The following is a 19,477-nucleotide window of genomic DNA, read 5'->3' on the forward strand; positions in this document are numbered from 1 at the left end:
CAACTGGGGAAATAAGACAATATTGGAGGGAACTGGGATTCAGAAACAAGAAAACTTCTAGGTTTGCTGCCACGTCTGTAATATGACTCTTCCATTTTCCCTCTTAAGGAATTAATTTAAAATCTGCTAAGAAATTGGTAAGTACGTTCAGCCATGTTACATTCCCTGATCTTACCAAAATGCGTCTTTATATCTTTCCAAATATTGGAAATTAACTAATAATTCACTGCTATCAGAAGGCAGCATCTTGACTAAAGAGTTGATGTGAACAGTCTCATAGTGGACTTGGAACACTGGGTTAACTCATGGTAGTGGCACTTACTAAAGGTGTGAACTTGGTAAGTCATCTCACCTCTGCGAAATGGTTTCATCAACTGTGAAAAGGAGAAACTACCTACCTAACAAATTGTTGAGATTAAATAATTCACAACACCTGGCAAAAGAAACGCATTTTTCTGTTTATTTTGTGTTAAGAGAAAAAGGTGCAAAATTATGACGATATATTTAAACACTTAAGAGTGTTACAAAATATGCATTGATACCGCATTACCTTAGTGGACTTGAATGTTCCTCAAATATCAATGTTTTTAGTAAAGACAGTTAATTTGCTGACATATTTCTCTCCCCTCACTGCACCTCCCAGCACACATACGAGATGATCTAAAATGTTAATTCGTTTTACTAACACCACAGCCACCTAAGCTTTGACTCGCCAGACACTAATAAACAAGGCTCTAGAAAGTGTTTCTACAAACAGAGCCCAGTGTCTGGTGCTGCACCGTCAGGAGTTAACAGCTCACCGTAGCAACAAGGCATTTCTTGCCGGTGAAAGGCGCGCAACACTCCCATGTGATAGTTCAATTTGTCCTTTTGATTAATTCTGCTACCCGATTTCACGACCTCGAGGGAGGAAGCCTATTCCAGTTCACATATTAAACAGAAAAGCCTGGATTCATTATTGGGGATGAAGGCGGGCGACTCTAGCAACTGAGAAGCTAGGGACTTGGATCAGACAGGGTATTGCCTATGGAAAGCCCGGGCGGCACCTCCGCCCCAAATCCCGAAAGTTTGTGGGTCTTCAGTTAAAAGATCTGGGAGTCACCTTGACCTTTCCAGAGAGGTGGGGAAAGTTAACCCCGGCCCGGAGGCGGGGTGAGTAAAACCAAAGACCTAGCACTTTCGCGAGCAAAACATGCCGTCACGTTTTCCTGTTTTCAGGGTAGCTGGAGACTTAGAGCGTTTAAGGGTGGAGTGAGCAGGTGGTAGAACTCCGCCCACTATCCCAGGCCCCCTCCCTCGGTTCCCTTCCCTCAGCTAGCACGCTGTACTCCCTCCCGAGGTCCCGCCTCTTACGCGCGCGCGAAGAGTTGTCGCGCGGAGCATTCTGGGAATTGTAGTCCCGATGCCTGGAGTCGCCTCTGGAAAGGCGACTCTGGCCTACGTACCCCATAGTGCCATGCGGCGCAGTCCGCTCCCGGATGTGTGTCTGGCGCCGGAAGAGAAGACGCCCCCCCTCTCTCGGCCCGGCCATCTTGTGGGAAGAGCTGAAGCAGGCGCTCTTGGCTCGGCGCGGCCCGCTGCAATCCGTGGAGGAACGCGCCGCCGAGCCACCATCATGCCTGGCCACTTACAGGAAGGCTTCGGCTGCGTGGTCACGAACCGATTCGACCAGTTATTTGACGACGAATCGGATCCCTTCGAGGTGTTGAAGGCGGCAGAGAACAAGAAAAAAGAAGCCGGCGGGGGCGGTGTCGGGGGCCCTGGGGCCAAGAGCGCAGCTCAGGCCGCAGCTCAGACCAACTCCAACGCAGCAGGCAAACAGCTGCGTAAAGAGTCCCAGAAAGACCGCAAGAATCCGCTGCCCTCCAGCGTTGGCGTGGTTGACAAAAAAGAAGAGGCGCAGCCGCCTGTGGCGCTTAAGAAAGAAGGTAAAGGTGGGGTAGAATGTGGGGGAGACCAGGGATGGAGGGAAAGAGCGGGGGGAGTCGCGGCTGACACTTGCTTCTGGAGTTCCGAGGGGCCGTGGGAGACTTTGCCGCCGATTTCTTCACGTTTTTCCCCATGCGACCAAAGCCAGGTCCTGTGAAAGAGCTGGTAGCGTGGTAGTGCCAAGTTTAAACCACCGCCTGCAGGAATCCCCGGAGCCTCCCCCTTCCCGCCTCGGGTTCTGAGCGGAGGAGCGTGGTCTAGAGATAGGGTGTTTTCGAGCGTACCCGGTTTCTTAGGCAGCTGTTGTCTTCCCGCCGGATGCCTTGGCGGGCGAGCGCATGGGCTTGAGGTGCCGGGAGTCCAGATACTTAAAGAAGCTTTTGTAGTTGGGGAGAAGCTTGGGAACCACAGCTTCTTCCCCTGTAGAGTTCTTTCTCAGCGTGGTCTTCTGAAGCGCTGCTGTCTGGTTTAGCTTCTATTCTGCCATCTTGTCCCACGATGTTGTGGAGTACCTCAGTGGAAAGCCTTGGGGTCGGAATTCACATGTGAGCTACTTCTGGGTTCAGGTCAAGATGTTGTGAAGTGAGCTGCTGCTCGGGGTGCTCCATGTGCTTTAGAACTCCCTCTGCCCCCCTTCACTATTAACTTGTTAGAGTGAGTTAGGCTGTTTGGATGGGAGAGGAATTTGGCTGCACTCCATTAAGCCAAGTGGGAATTCGACTGAAGACTGGTTATTGCAGGAAATCCTTCGGATCGCCGCATGTCACTATCCTTTCTCCCAACTCCTCGCACTCAGTTTTCTGCGGTGTGGCGTGGCCTGGGCCTCGTGGTGAAATACGTGCAGAGGCTGTCACAACATTAGCCACAGCGGAGCGCTTTTGAGTCTGCAGCCTTTTCTCGGCGTGTGCCTAAAGCATGGTCAGGATTTCACTGGAAACTAGTATTTTAAATTGTAAATGCAGAGAATGATTTTGTAAATTTCACTCAATTGTCTTGAGCTTGACTTTTGCGTTTCTGGTTTGTTGTGGTGGATGAAAAAGTAAAAGAATTGGGGATTTAAAAACCGTACATCATCAGTAGCAAGTAGGGGTAGGTCCTAAGCTCTGAATCTTTTAAAGTTGCCTTTATATGCAGAAAGTTGAGATTACCCTGTACTCTGCCACGTGCTTCTGAAAGAGTTGAGAGTCACTAATTTAATTGAATTCTATAGCAGTCAACTAATTTAAAAACAAAACAAAATTTCACGCATGTCCAGAATGTTAGATTTTTATTTAGGATTTTTTTTGTGTGTGTGGCTGTTTTGTGAGGTGTAGAATGAAGAACCTGGGTGGTGAATGAAAGAAAAAGAAAATACTTCTTGTATTTGATTTATAGGTTGGGGGAAACCACAAGTTGGAATATCAGAAAGCATGTATACATCACTTAGATCAAATATCTATTCAGTAGATTAAGCTTTATGGCAACCTGTAATACAATTGAATAAAACATTTAATTCTTGTCTTAAGGAACACTAACCTTATGTAATTATTTAGACTTTTCTGCTTTATTTCCTTGATTACGCTCATCCAAAGAAAGCACATGAAAACATTGAGTCTGGAGCATAAATCTAAAATGTTAGCAGGTAGGTGTGTTTACCCCATTTTGAATTCAGTTCAATACATGAAGCTTGTTTTAATGCCTCAGTTTTGATCATAAAAAGAAAAGCCTATCTTTGAATTGTGCTTTTACCTGGAAACTAGTATTTTAAATTGTAAATGCAGAGAATGATTTTGTAAGTTTTTAACCAGGATTAAGTTCACCATTTGGTAGGCATTCTTTCCTTGGGAAAACTATTTTATGTAAGCTATCAACTTTTCCCTTGGATTAACATTTCAGAGTACCTTTTAAACTTAAGCGTAAAATACAATCTTATAAATATGGGGGGGGGAATGTTGAATGAGGAGTATAATTTTAGATTCTACTGTTTGTCAGTGTTCTGGGCCTACAGGTCCCTGTCCTCTTGAAGTGGCATGGATTCTTTCTGATCATGTGTTCTGTGCCTTTGGTAATAGATCCTGGCACAGCGTTAGACATACATTTATTTAAGGTTTATATTATCTGAATTAAGTTTATAGCTTGTCTTTAATAATAAAATCCTGGAATCTAGTGACAGTGAGTGAGCTTGCAAGTATAGAGAAATAGTGAAGCTTGCACTTTTAATATTGTTCGTTGGGTGAATTTATTTAGTAAGTTTTTTAGATTCTGTAAGCCTATTACTGAATATTACGTGGTAGAGAAGTAAGCCATTGTTCACTTGGGTGTGTTTAGCTTGGATATCCATAAGGACTGGTTCCATAGCCCCACCCCAATATGCTATACCTCTGAAGAAATATATTTTAAGACTTGGGGGTAAGGTGTATCATCCATGGTTTACATGGAATGAATTTTTGATGCTTTGAACCATTGGGTGTGTCCTGATGGTGTTCCACATTCTTAGCAAGAGGGAATCAACCTAAAATTTTGTTATAAAACCAATCCCTCAGCTACTTTTGCCTTTGTCAGAAATGTGGTTTGGAAATTACAGCATACCTGAAATCTTACAGTCATGAATTTAACCACCAATGTATTTATCCTTAAGGCCATCAATAATGCATATCATTTGCCTTTGGGTGGGCCTCAGATACTAATAGGGAAAAAAAGTAATAAGGGGAAATCAATAAATGCTTCAGCTATCACTTAGTGCCACAGATTTCCTATTTTTAAGATACTGCTTAGAAGGGTCTTTTTATGTGTGTGCAGTGTTGAAAGATTCTTTGAAAACAAAGATAAGGGCAAACTAAAAAATTTCCATAAATTCCCTACTGGTACATAACAGTTTTTTTTTTTTTTTTAAGTTTAGTGGTGTGTGTGTTGTGTGAACACAAACATATATATACACTTACCTGTATATATAAAACTAGTAGGAGAGGACGATGGTTCTTTTTTCTGGTTAAATAACTATTTTAAGCTATGGGAATGTACTCTAGTGATCCTCTAGTGATGCCATTTGTTTTCCTTTCAGATTTGTAATTTCATGCTTGTTAGTCTTTTTACTCTATTGTGTTTTTTCCCCCACTCAGATAATGTGGAAAAAAATGTTATGTCCTTCATTATTTTCTTGGGGAGCCATTAGTGGTGTGTCGATTTGCTGCTGCTAGTATTATCTTCATAAGTATTTTTAAAGCCAAAATGCATCATTTCCTAAAAGTTTATTAAATTTAAGTTTGTAAATTAAGAGATTGTAATATTTTGAAAAGTGAAAGAAATAATGACTCCCCACATGGCTTCCAAGGAACTAATAGAGAAGACTAGGGAGAAAAAGTGAGTTGCCAAACAGTTTAAGTTTGAAAAAAGTTTATTGTCTTAAATAGGATTCTCTGTAAAATACTTTGTTCCACTTTAGGGATGTCCGGTCCTTTTGTTTTTTTTTTTTTTTTTTGTCTTTTAAGAGTCTTGGTCTAAACTTTTTACGTTGCAAAAATAATTTGCTTATGCCTGTTATTTATCATTTTAGGAATAAGACGCGTTGGAAGGAGACCTGATCAGCAACTTCAGGGTGAAGGGAAAATAATTGAAAGGAGACCAGAAAGGCGACCACCTCGTGAACGACGATTTGAAAAGCCACTTGAAGAAAAGGGTGAAGGAGGAGAATTTTCAGTTGATCGGTGAGTTTTTAAAAATTTTTTCTTTTGTCAACTTATAAAATGACATCTTAAAGCTATAAATTGGACATAATTGCTAGGTGGCAGTGTGGCTGATTACTTATACCATTTTTCAGAGAAACATATAAATAATGTGTGCATTGTTCTACTTTAGACTTTTTGCTAATAGACTTTAGTGTTCAAACTCAAGTTTCTTGTAATGAAAAATTTAAATTACATAGAACAATTTCTTTTCCTTGTTTTCCCTAGAAGTTGAGTTAAAAGCAAAGTCCTTTTAGCTAATTGTTCATGGCAAAACAGATTAGATATGCTAAATTTAATTTTAAGTATGTTTAATTTTAAGCAGTTTTGCCTAGATTATACTTTACAATGAATGACAATGAAAAAGGCTATGCACTAGTAAAGTTTCTGAGCATGTCAAAATGATTTTCTTAGTGTTTTCTGGGGCTTCCTAGCTGTTTTGATTTCCTTTATGTGTTTAGAAATAGACTTTTTTGAAATTTCCAAAACAGATATTTAACTGTTGGGTTATGAGGCAGTAAACATGTCCCTCCCTTTTTGAGCTCTTAGAATGGATTCTCTTACTCCTTGTTGTGGAAACCTTGGAAGAATAATATTTTCTATTTGTCTTGTAGACCGATGATTGACCGGCCTATCCGGGGCCGTGGTGGTCTTGGAAGAGGTCGAGGAGGACGTGGACGTGGAATGGGTCGAGGAGATGGATTTGATTCTCGTGGCAAACGTGAATTTGATAGGCATAGTGGAAGCGATAGATCGTAAGTCTTATATTGGTTTATAATTATTATATTTTATGTTATTTCTTTAACAAAACAAAATTAGAATTCCTGTAACTAAAGAGTATTATGTTAACTCAGTTTTGTTAGTTCTTTTTCACATTACAGTGGCCTGAAGCATGAGGACAAACGTGGAGGTAGCGGATCTCACAACTGGGGAACTGTCAAAGATGAATTAACGTTGGTATTCTGATTTTTTTAATTAAATAATTTTAATAAAGTCAATCCTTGGCCTTACTAGAGGCGAACTAGAGATTCACCCCACTTCTATTTAGTTTTAGTTGTCCCTGGAACAAGAATAAATAATTATGATCTCAGAGATACTTTTTTACAAGACAATAAATTATTGGATATGTTTAGGTTAGAATTTATCAAGTGACCAATTGTCCATACTTCAATGTTATTTTTTTTCTTTTTATATGAATATATAGCTTTTCCTGAAAGCATAGATTCAAATTATTTGGGTATATTCTGATTTTCTTTTGTCTTTTATAGTTCTATTCTAACTATTGACCTGATCATTTCAAAATTATATATGCCAAGGAAGCTTTGTTTTAGAACTGTCCTATTCTCTTTTGAAGTAAAGTACTATATTGACTGCTATATGTTTTTATTTTGTTTTCTCTTAGCTGTCTGCTGGGGAGTAAATTTAGTGAGAAAAGACTCTTAGGGGAACTTGAGGGATTTTAATATTTTTGTATAAAGAACCATTCAGCTATGTGTAAATGGACCTAGATGTCTCTCTTTTTCTTTCTTTCCTTAGAGAGTGCCCAAAATACATTCAGAAACAAATGTCTTATAATTGCAGTGACTTGGAGCAATCAAATGTGACTGAGGAAACACCTGAAGGTGAAGAACATCCAGTGGCAGACACTGAAAATAAGTAAGTAGTTTTATATGTGGTAGTAATGTTTCAGCATTCAAATCAGTTTGGATTTTTATCCATAAAACCCATGGACTTTAATGCTTTTATTTGATAAGTTTTTCGGACAGGAGAGAGATTTTATACTTAATGTGTCCTTATCTCTCAAACGGTATCTGTTTAGAAGAATGCTTTGCACATGTATGTATTTGCTCTTGTTCATTTGAAAAATGTAATATTTTAATGTGGTTATTTCTGTCTTGTTAGTCATTTTACTATTTAGTAATGATTTAGTCATGTTTAAAAATAGAGGAATATACATTTTTTAGTAAAATTTGTTAGCCTTAAGCACAAATTAACAATTGTAATTTGAGAATGGAGAATAGGAATAAGGTGTCATGTATTTGATCTAACTGGAGGAGTTGTGATTCAGGTTATAGCTGTCCTGAGGCATTGAATGGGTGGGAACTAGAAGCTGGGGTTGGGGTTTAGAAAAGTTAGACTAAATGTTTGAAATAAAAGAACTTGTAGTATTTAGAATTCATAGCTCAAAGTACTTTGATTCTTTACAGCTGTACAGATTTTATTCTGAGACAGCTTTAGATTATAAAATGTGACCATTTTAAACTTAGTTCCTCTGTCTTGTTTTTTCCATCAATATAGAATTTGGAACATAGCATTACTAGCTTGTTTTAAATTTGCAAGAACAGTAAAGATCAAAATGTTATTAGGTGATTAGTTTTCTTGATCATTGTCAGTTTTTGAGTTTAGATAGAAAACTTTGTTTTTTAACTTTTTGTTTTTCTTCAGGGATGGGGGAGTTGTTTTAAAGATTCAGTTTATGCTGATAGAAATAATTTAACGCCTCCCTGGTTTCCATCAACTCAAGTTGAAGTTATATGCCAGTCATTTGTTATGGTATAGTAGTTTGAAGTCTTGTATTACGAGTTATTTAGGGTAGTGGCTTTTAACCAGGGCATATATAAAGCAATTAGGGGAGAGATGCTTTTTCTATACTTTTCATTTCTCCAGGGAAAATTACAGTGATCCCCTATCAATGGTAGGAGTTTCATTCATATTCCATGAGTTTGTTGGGATAAAGAAAAAGTTGATTTTCTGTTGGATGGAGTAGATAAGAGTACATGGTGTTAGGTGATGAAATGAGTTTGGGATAATATAAATTCATGTATATGAAATTACAGAATCATAATTCTGTTAACAGTAAAGTTGGGATGGAAGATTTATATGAACCTTGTGTAATATGAAGTACCCCACAATATTTAATAACCCATATTTGAATCATTTTCAGAGTAATCTGTGAAGATCATAGCTGTTTACCAGAAGGAAATGTTGCTAGGGTATGAGAAGTAAATTCCTAGTTCAAGACCCAGGAATGAAATTGGGAATATATTTTACCTAAAGATGATGATGATCACATTGGAGTTACTGTGAAGAGAATAAATGAGCTCTTAGCTTGGTAGAGGTGTGGTTTTTTTTTTTTTTTTTTTGCAAAAGAGTGAGGTTACTCATGCTTGAGAAGTGTGGGTCCCCAGTAGAATTTGAAAAGATCATTTGCATCAAACATCTACTAATGTAATTATAGCCATGTATTTAGCCATCCAGCTCTGGTCTGCTGTCCTCCACTTATATTACTGAATTTTTGTTGATAGTCATAGAACCAAGCTAGCTCCTTTTAATATGTATGTATGTATATATATATATATATATATATATATATATATATATACACACACACACACATTTATACACACACACATACACACAGTTAATCTTACCAATGATCTCATGAAGTAGTTATCCTCAATTTTACAGATGAGAAAGTTAAATTCTCAGTTTATAACTTAATGTAGGGTCATCCAGCTGATAAATGACTAAGCAGGGAATTCAGTATCTAACTGAATCCAGAATAGGGGAGAATCTGAGCATAGTATTATACCTTGGATACAGAAGTGTAAGTCTAAGAAGCACAGTTTTAGTTAATCTTTATAAGCTCTCTTACATATGTTTTCCAGAGCTTCTGTTTGGCTTTCATTTGGTCCTCACAGCAACCCTTGAAGTAGATGTTATGGCTTCATGACTGCTAAAAGTTATATTGGGTTCTATTCCTAGCTTGTCCCAACTTAAGAGTAACTAGGAGCATTATTTAACTTTAGTTATCTTATCGGTAAACTGACAAATTTGGACTTGATAGCCAAGATCATGTCAATGCAGTGTAAATTTGCCCTAGGAGTATATAAGATAGGATTTGTCAAACAGTAAAGGGCAGCATTAAAGAGAGATATTTGACTTCTAAGGCTAATTGAATCACCTGCTATCTTTGGAAAGAAGCAGGACTGACTGACTCCCAAAATAGCAAACAACTTAGTTTGGTGACAATTGAAAATTGAAATTAGAGTTATATAATAGTATCCTAGGCTTGTGCTTTGTTCCTGAGAGAAAGGGAAAAGATAATATGAAATAGTTAATAAACAGAATTATTTGGAAATAACTAATTTAATCTTATGTATTGAAACTAGTGTGTTTTGTGGTGAGGTCTGTTCCAAGTGAAGCCTCAGGCTCCTGTCCATACACAGATTGGTTTGAAAGTTGGAATATAAAAAATTTAGGATGTGTAGAAACTTGGTATTTATTGTCTTAAGCCTTAGTTGCTGAATTGAAGGATAGAGGAACAGTTGTTTCTTGATATTCAGAATAGAAACTCAGTTATTCACAGGCATCCTTGCTGATTACTTTGATACTTGTTATCATGAGTTATATAGTGTGGGAAATTATGGAAATTAAAAATTTGTGTTTTAGGAGAGGATAGGCCAAGGATTTTAATCATACGAGACAGTACAGTTTTAAAACAAAATAGTCTGGTTTTAAGAAATGTGTATTTCGGGTTTGGTTAGACCAATTCAAGATTGTAATACTAATTGATGATCATTTAAGAGTTTATGAAGATAAATTAGATATTCCTCTGTTTCCATCACTGATTCAACAAGCATTGAATTCTGATCTTGGCTAAGCTGCCTGTTAGCCATTGAGTTGCAAAGAAATCTATGATTTCTCCCACCCTTGGATGATTTTCCCTAAAATAGCCTGTCAACCAGCCTCAAGATTAACTTTTTCTACTTACAGTCATAAGTTTGAAATATTTATATGTAAATTGTATAACTTTTCATAGGGAGAATGAAGTTGAAGAGGTTAAGGAAGAAGGTCCAAAAGAGATGACACTGGATGAGTGGAAGGCTATTCAAAATAAGGACCGGGCAAAAGTAGAATTTAATATCCGAAAACCAAATGAAGGTGCTGATGGGCAATGGAAGAAGGGATTTGTTCTTCATAAGTCAAAGAGTGAAGAGGTAAAATTAAGTTCTGTGGTGTTTGAAAATGTTTGGGTATGACTTGAATTGTAATTTTTATTTTAAAATTTCATATGGGTAACATTCTGTTTATAAAAAAGAAAGGCTTTAAATGGGGCTGATAATTTGCTCAAAAAGGAAAAGGAACTGCATTAAAATTCCAAGGAATTTCAGTCTGTAATTATGTTTAACACGGAAGTGGGTTTTTTTTTTTTTTTCCTTAAAAAGCTGTTAGGTATACTTTTTTTAGTGTTTTAGAAATACAGTAGTTCTTTTCAGAGTTGTGGGTCTATTTTTTAAAATCCTGCCTAAATGGGAATCACAAAGAACTGTTATTTGGTTGAAATGTTGACATTTTCACATGGTTTAACCTAAAATAATAAGTGACCTCATTTAGTGCTTGATTTTGAAACTACCTCTGCCATATAAAAGTGTTCAGAACTCTCAGTAAATGGTAGTATCCTTTGAGGAATGATACCTTGTGAAGACCAGAGACTTTATGGGTTTCCTTTACTTAGGAAACATGGAAACTAATGAAGGAAAATATTTGAAAAAGTCATGTTGGTGGTTTTTGATTTGGTAAATTTCTTTTTAAGCCTTGGGGCACATTCTTAAAGGAATGTCCCATTGCTACATCCTAATAGGGCTTGTGCAAGTATTAGAAATTAGTTTTAGCCAAACTACAGTCTTTCTTCTAAATTCTTTTCAGCTTACTCTAACCTTTTGATTTTTTGCTGTGTTTTTTTTTTTTTTTTCATGTCATAAATCATGCCAGAAATTCAGAGTGCAAATTTTGTCTTCCCTAGATTAAAGTTAAATATCATGAAGGGAAACTAATAAGATTCAATAATGTCTTATTACATTTTAATACTCTAAACAAAAAATGACTGGGAGACAAACTTGGAAACATTTTAAAACTAAAATTAAGGTTGAAGAGTCTAAAATGCTTTTTTAGGTTTAAAAAATGATTTTTAACATTGACTCCATTTTTATGACTTATGCCTTTAGTTATTTTGAACACAGAACAAGATAAACTGGTGGTAGGTAAAGAGATGATAAAAGTTGTGGAACCTGAGCACTCATATTGTTAGAATATACCTTGAGGCGGGTTAAGGAAGACTATAAATATTAGAAAATCTGCTGGCAGTCATCATCTGCCTAATTTCTGGGAGTCTGCTGTTAGTCAACTTCTTAAGTATTTTTAAATTATTAAAATTACCCATTCTATTTTATTGAGTCATGTAATTAAAAATACTCTTATCTGGTTAAAGGTCTCAATATCACCATCTGTCTGGTCCCTTAGCATGCATCTTTTCTTTTTTCAACTGCATAGGTTTCATCTAGAAGCATAGGACATTGTTGGAAGTGTCAAGTCCAGGAAAAAAGTACATTTTGCTTCTTTAGAACACTTTCTTGTCTCTCTTTTTTTTTTTCTTGGTTCTTCCAGTTAAAATTCTTAGTGTATTTGGGTAAAACAAACTAAAATTCCTGATTCAAAACCATGGAAGTTCATCTTGGGAAGTTTGGTCAGTTGAGGTAGTTATTAAGCTGCCTAGGTTAATATGAAAAAGGGTTACTTTGGGCTCCATTAAGACAATTATTTGTAACATTTTTTGAATCCTGACTGTGGGCTTCCTCTCCCAAAACAAAATACATATGCATGTGTTAAATTTTTGGTTGTAATTTTATGTGTTTCATTAATATCCTAAAGCCTCTTCATGCATTTTATAAACATTGGGTCAGGTATCGATTGCCAATATAAAGCCACCTTTATATGTTTGGGCCCTTGTAATTATTGTGCCTTTGTGATGTGGATACTTTTTTAATCTGGCCCTGTTGGCATATTGACTATTTATGTCTTCATGTTTTTTGTATATAGCATTCGAAGCACTCTTTATGTATCTTTAGCCTCACAACAAATACGAAGTAGTAATCAACAGAAGTTATCATCGGAACTGATGCTAGATTTCCTTTCTTTTTTTGCAGTCTATCCTAGTAGTTTCCTTAGGATGTGCTCTGAACAACCCAAACTTCCTCTTAATTCTTGTAGTAAAACCTTCCAGCAGTAGTATATCAACTTAATGGTTTTTTGTTTCTAGGCTGTGGAAACTTATATAAAGCTTAAAATAAATGATAACATTCACTTGGAGTAGCAAGTGTTTTTAAATTAAAACATACATAATTGATTTATAATTTGCTAATGGTTTAGTGAGCATATATATATATATATATGTTCCCAGGTTCCTTTACAATTAATAATAATAATAAAAGAACCTTGTTTCCATTGCCTTTACATTTAAGCTGGAATTGGACAGAGGAATGATGTTTAATATGGCTGAGATATTATTAAAGGACTAAAAAATATGGATACAAGTAAAAAAGTATATTTGTACTTTAAAGAGTGGTTATTAACAATATTATGAATTAGAACAAAATGTTAATTCTTTCAGAGAAGAGGGTTTATACATGTATTTAGAAAAAAAGTATTGAGTAGGATAAGAAAAGTTTCCAACTAGAAGGTTAAAATCCTTTCATCCCAAACATACGAGAAGGAGACAGATATTAATAAGTGTAAAATTCTCTGGTGTCCATGTCCATCCCCCCACACAGGGTCATGTAGCTTACACATGATTACAAAGGAGTGTCTGGATTTTCACAATCAAGTAATTTGTTGTGTCTACATTTTTAAGAAGATTGCTTTGCTGTGATTTAAGACATGGTTTTATTTGTGTACCACATAAGAATTACCAGTGTTTCACTTGGATTTGTTCTTCAGCTTATATGGAAAAAGACCTAGTAATCAATTGAATATGAGCAGAAAAACATTCTAAGCAGTCTGTAAATACTATTTTTTTGCCAAGTGATAACTCACAAGTTTGGAGTAGAGGTTTTCTTTATAACTTGTAAAGAGATTCAGTCAAAGGTCTTGATCAGAGTCACATTGGAATTCTAATCTGAAGGACACATTTAAAATGTACTTACCCCAGACCTCACTGCTAATGACTATGATTCAGTAGGTCTGGGATGGGGACCTCCAACTTGGGTGATTTAGATACATACCTCTAATTGAGAACTGCCAGTGTTACCTGTATTTTAAAGTCAGAGGCATTTTTCCTCCAAGGTCAGTAAAACGCTGAACTTAACAGTTTATAACCCTATGAGAGGTATTGATATAGTCATTCTCACAAAGTACAGATCAGATTTTGGGTCTTTTTAGGAGAAACCTCATTTATTTAGGAGTTCTGCAACTTTACTTTCTTATTAATTATCCCATGACCCTTATATTTTTAGGCTCATGCTGAAGATTCGGTTATGGACCATCATTTCCGGAAGCCAGCAAATGATATAACTTCTCAGCTGGAGATCAATTTTGGAGATCTTGGCCGCCCAGGACGTGGTGGCAGGGGAGGGCGTGGTGGGCGAGGGCGTGGTGGACGTCCTAATCGTGGCAGCAGGACTGACAAGGTAATTTGCTTTAAGTTGTGCAAGGACATTTTCAGGTGAAGCACTGGCTGGGTTCTTTGGGGGATATAAAAAGAAGTAGACATGCCTTTAAGAAACTACATTTTACCTTACGTTTTTGTTTAAAGCACTTCAATTACTATCTATTTTTGAATAGTTGGCTGCCAGTAGAGTTAAATTACCACCCTTTATTGAATGCTTATTAGGTGTTGGTGCTAGAGATTTGTTATACTTATTAATTCTTGCTACTGTGATGACATTCCCATTTTATAGGAAAGGAAAACTCAGGTATAGGGAACCAAACTGCTTTTTAGACCTCAGTTTAACATAACTTTGTGCCCATCATATGATATCTCTTGTGGCTTTCTGTAGATGATTATTGTCACCTTTAATTTTTTTATTTTCTTTATTTCCTACTAGATTGTGTTCTTAAGGTTGGGATTCTTTTCTCCCTGCTTCATAGTCTGAATACCTTTCACAGTGGGAGGTATAAAATAACTTCTTAATGAAAGATTTTGATAGAAGCCCTAGTAATTGATAAATTTGAACTCTTTCATTTTGTCTTAAGGTCTGATGTCCTCAATACCTGATAAACAACTTTGGGGACAGAATCACTTGATTGAGTCTGTCATTGTTTGATTTTATGATGACAACTTAATGTTTAGATTTTATGGTCTCAGTTGGCAAGATAGTATTTTGTTTTAGTATTTTAACTTCACGATTTTTTAGCGTTCTCTGTCTAATCAATTATAGATACCGCAATCCATTTTCAAGATTTGAGAATTGTAGTTAATTTTGGTTTGTTTCTTTTTCAGTCAAGTGCATCTGCTCCTGATGTAGATGACCCAGAGGCATTCCCAGCTCTGGCTTAACTGGATGCCATAAGACAACCTGGTTCCTTTGTGGACCCTCCTCCCTGAGGCTTTGCATGCTTAAGGATCCCAAACGACTAAGAAATTTAAAAAAAAAAAAGAGAGAGACTGTCATTCATACCATTCACACCTAAAGACTGAATTTTATCTGTTTTGAAAATGAACTTCTCTCGCTACACAGAAGTAACAAATATGGTAGTCAGTTTTGTATTTAGAAATGTATTGGTAGCAGGGATGTTTTCATAATTTTCAGAGATTATGCATTCTTCATGAATACTTTTGTATTGCTGCTTGCAAATATGCATTTCCAAACTTGAAATATAGGTGTGAACAGTGTGTACCAGTTTAAAGCTTTCACTTCATTTGTGTTTTTTAATTAAGGATTTAGATGTTCCCCCAATTACAGGTTGGTTTTAAATATTGGACATACTGGTTTTAATACCTGCTTCGCATTTTCACACATGGTCAAAGTGGGATATGTAAACTTGATATGTCAAATTTTATGCTCTGTAATACTAATTACTATTTTAACTTAGTTTTAATATTTTCATTTTTGGGGAAAAATCTTTTTTCAGTTCTCATGATAGCTGTTATATATGCTAAATCTTTATCTACAAAAATATCAGTACTTGAACAAATTCAAAGCACATTGGTTTATAAATAAACCTTGCTCCTACAGTGATGCATGGTTCGTAGGTTCAAGTTACAATTGATTCACAATTTCAGCCAAATTAAAAATAATGTGACTTTCCCATTTTAAAAGCCAGATTAGATTGGTGAAAGTTGTTTAAGCTACTTACTGTTGGGAGACAACTCCTATGTGGATTTTTTCCCCCTCCGACAGGGTGGGTGGAATAGGTTGATTTGGCTAATGCATAACATTTAAATTTTACCTGTAAAATAAGTGTCTAGCCCTTCAATACGATTTGTGTGTGTGTAAGGTCCCCAAATCAAAATTGTACAGCTGTAATCAAAAATCCTCTAACCCTTCTGTTCTAAAGAAACCAAAGGGCACTGGTTAGCATGGTGAGGTGGGGAAGTGTATTAATATTTGGACTTTGGAAAGCAGACAGCTTTATTTTATAAGGTTGGAATAGCAGCACCATCCATGAAATATAAACCAAAAATCTTAACTATTTCCCAGTTTCCTATATTGCTATTAATGTTGGTTTTCAGTTGATAGATGAAAGTTTATTTCACAAAAGGTGATAAGTATATGTTTTCCCTCTTTCCCCATTAGAAAATTAGGTTAATAATGGATTCCTTGAACAGGAGCAGCACCACTTATTGAAAATACTGGAAAGATCAATAAACAGATTTTCTAGGATTTTTTTTATACTTCTGCCACATTTATTGACAAACAGGAAAGGAATTTTATTTAAAATTTTAAAGTTCTTTAGTCACTCAGTTTTCAGTAATTTTCTCTCTATGTCTAATAATGCCCAGTTTTTAAAATACCTTAAATCTTAAAATGTCTGCTGTTTAACTGGTTTTCCCAAATACTCTAAAAGAGAAATTTTACAGTAAACATTACTCATTTGAGTTAGATTCACTAATCTAATCACCTACTAGTCTGACATCTTATTAGGAAGGTCATGTTTTTTTTTAATGATGGATAAAACTTGTGCTGGTATTTTGGATCTTAAGATGCTGAGCATGTTTGCACTGGTGCTAATGTCTAATATAGTTTTTTTTATATTTACAAATGTACCTGCTACCCAGAGGCAAGTATTAATTTAGTCTATATGGACTATTGACCCCTTTTGAGATTGCAGCATACTCCTAAATCAGTGTGTTTAGATTTCAGGTATACGTCACATTTGAACATCTGATATGTTTATAAACTTCTGAAGTTCTAGCAACATATTACAGAAAACACCTGCTATTACATAAAAACACTTCACTAGTTCTTCTCACTGCTGGCTATAGCTGGCATTCTGTCACTAGAGAATACACAGCAGTATCTGGTATGTTGCAAGCTTTCAAGATAGCCTGAATTTTTAAAAGTTGGTCCATTAGTTGTATCTGATGGGATGTAAATTTGCCTCCTAGTTCACTTTGCGTCAAGAGTTAAAACTGTGAACCTTAACTTTCTTTTATTGGTGGGTAATAACTGAAAATAAATAAAGATTTATTTTCATGCTCACTTCTTAAAAGTCATAAAAACAATATTAAATAGGACCCCATTTATGGTCATATGTTTCCTGGTTTCTGTTGGTGTGTGTACCCCCAAAGATAATGCTTGTATTTAATTCTTTCCGCTTAAAATAAGATTTTGTTTATGTGGGGTTTTTGTTTGTTAAACTAGGCTGTCATATCACATTTTGGGACTGACACCTATCTTGAATATTAGGAAAGTTGAACTCATAAAATGAATTTCAAGAATTGACACATGACAATTAGCATGTCTCTTAGCGAACAGTTTTAACTAAAAGTAATCATTCTGAATGCCACTTTTTATTGACAAATAATAGGTAGAAATACTCCAAGAAAAAAACCCTTAATGCATACAGATCCCTAAAATATTAATGGTGGCTCTGATTGAATGGTTTAGTGAACTTATGCCTTAATGCTTTTAAATAGGTAAAATATTAGAGCTGAAATTTTAATTAAGATATTTTTAGCTTGCATTGAAATGGTTTGAGGTATGTTTTTTATTAAGATGAATGCTTTTTGAGACCTATGTGTAGTTATGAAAAATTATAAATGTGTCACCAGGTTTATTCTGAAAAGGAAAGTAGGATACATGCTCCAGGGTTGTAAATAGATTTGGGGCTTTTTTTTTGGTAAGGGTTTGGAGGAAGGATACTAAGTATCCATTTTCATTGTTTTATTTTTCTAATTCCTGGAGATGGCTTGCACCGAAATAGAAAAGTGTTATATTATTGGGCAGTGGCATACAACCTCTAAATATTGTAGATGGGATTTTTTTAAATGTGTCTTTAAGAGAACACTAAGCATTGTGTGAAAGGAACCTAACTGATGTTAACTTTAAAAGTAAGATTATGCTAGATAAATTAGTGGGCATGTAGACCAAGGTTGAGTGAGTGGTACGGTAAAATTCTTAAGGGCTCTTGGGTGCAAACAGTTAGACTTTTTTAATGCTTAGAAAATAGATTATAAGCCCAGCACAGCTACTGAGATTAACATGTAAATAAGTGTTTAGTGAGTCTGAACAGTTAATAAGCCAGATCTCCAAATTAACTGAAGAAAGCCCAGAAGCTTGATTATTAGTATGCTCAGGGTATATTTAGTAACATGCCACTAAAATGATGTCTAATCAAGGCTGCCAGATACCAGTAATTAAAATGAAATAGTTCATCAACTTTGTTAACAGAATGGTTAGATTTCATCATTGGGATGACATTAAAGAGCAGCTTTCAGAAATTTGGGTTCACTTACTATTTACTTTTAGCCAGAACTTAACCTTGGGGGTATGTGTGTTTTGTTTTGTTTTTTTTTTAAGCTACACAAATTTGGGGGTTGAAAAGTAATTGAAACAAGGCTGTTTCAGACTGAGTAACTCAAACAAGATTGTAACATAAAGGATGAGATGCCTAACAATGGTTTCAGGAACTGATTAGGTTCTAAAGATAATATGTCAGAGCCATCAAAGTTTTGGCCACAAATGAAAGGGCTATCATTGGAAGTATCATACTAAAACTACATCTACGCCAGAGGTCAGCAAACTTCTCCCAGTGGCCTGTTTTTGTTCAGTCCCTGAGCTAAATGGCTTTTAAATTTTCAAAGGGTTAAAAAAAAAAGTTGGCTACAGAGATTATGTAGCCTGCGGAGCCTAAAATATTTACTTTTTGGCCTCTTATAGAAGTTTGCTGAGTCCTAAGCTATTAATCCTAGATCAACATGTAAGATCTTTCAGAGTAATTTAGGTACATTCTAACCCATAAAAGTTGTGAAATGTAAGGTAATACTAAAGCAATCTTTTCATCAAGTTAGCGAGGGCATGGTATCTGGTAGCTCCTTAAAGATGATGTTAATTTTAAAAAAAAGATTATGTAGCTTGCAATTTAGATATATTCATCTTATTTTTTAAATTAACTTCATAGGTTGTTCTGGGGAAGAATTAATGGCTCTTGGTAAATGCATTTCTCAGAGAAATCAGAATATCTGGGCAGAAATTTTAGCTTTTGTGCCACCGATTACTTTTGTATCAACTGCGAGTCAGTTTTTCACTTCTGAATGGGAAGAAAGTGAGGACTGGTCCACACAACTTAGGAAATAATTCAAGTTATTTTTCGGGGTATTAATTATACAAATACTTAGTATTTAATGAATCAGTAATGGCTATCCCTTCTGTCGCTTGTTTGGGAGGGTGTGGCAATCCTAATGCACTTAAACTTAGTTTGGGTAGTCTCATAGTCCTGTACATGGAAGATATTACTGTGTCAGAGATACCTGGTGATAACTTTGTATCTGGGAATTGGTTCATTATGCATTTTTAAAAACTTAAGATGTTAATTCATACCAGGTGATGAGATAATTGTGAACTCCA

The 19,477-nt window shown here is 35.9% G+C and overlaps 1 protein-coding gene across 4 annotated transcripts; it reads left to right on the plus strand.

Annotated features, from left to right (window-relative positions):
• Nucleotides 1–1,512: 1,512 nt before the first annotated feature.
• On the plus strand, nucleotides 1,513–17,110 carry SERBP1 (SERPINE1 mRNA binding protein 1). 4 transcript variants are annotated; one of them, XM_037826952.1, is made up of 8 exons: nucleotides 1,513–1,928; nucleotides 5,462–5,612; nucleotides 6,245–6,385; nucleotides 6,494–6,583; nucleotides 7,167–7,286; nucleotides 10,453–10,630; nucleotides 13,922–14,095; nucleotides 14,908–17,110. In XM_037826952.1, exons 1-8 carry the CDS (start codon nucleotides 1,616–1,618, stop codon nucleotides 14,962–14,964), a joined length of 1,224 nt encoding a protein of 407 aa, XP_037682880.1. In that variant the 5' UTR covers nucleotides 1,513–1,615; the 3' UTR covers nucleotides 14,965–17,110. The 4 variants fall into 4 exon arrangements, with proteins under 4 accessions (XP_037682880.1, XP_037682882.1, XP_037682881.1 ...); XM_037826954.1 differs by having other exon boundaries at nucleotides 7,212–7,286; XM_037826953.1 differs by having other exon boundaries at nucleotides 6,512–6,583.
• Nucleotides 17,111–19,477: the final 2,367 nt, after the last annotated feature.

The sequence above is a fragment of the Choloepus didactylus genome, chromosome 2 (assembly GCF_015220235.1).
Source record: "Choloepus didactylus isolate mChoDid1 chromosome 2, mChoDid1.pri, whole genome shotgun sequence".
Taxonomy (NCBI): domain Eukaryota; kingdom Metazoa; phylum Chordata; class Mammalia; order Pilosa; family Megalonychidae; genus Choloepus; species Choloepus didactylus.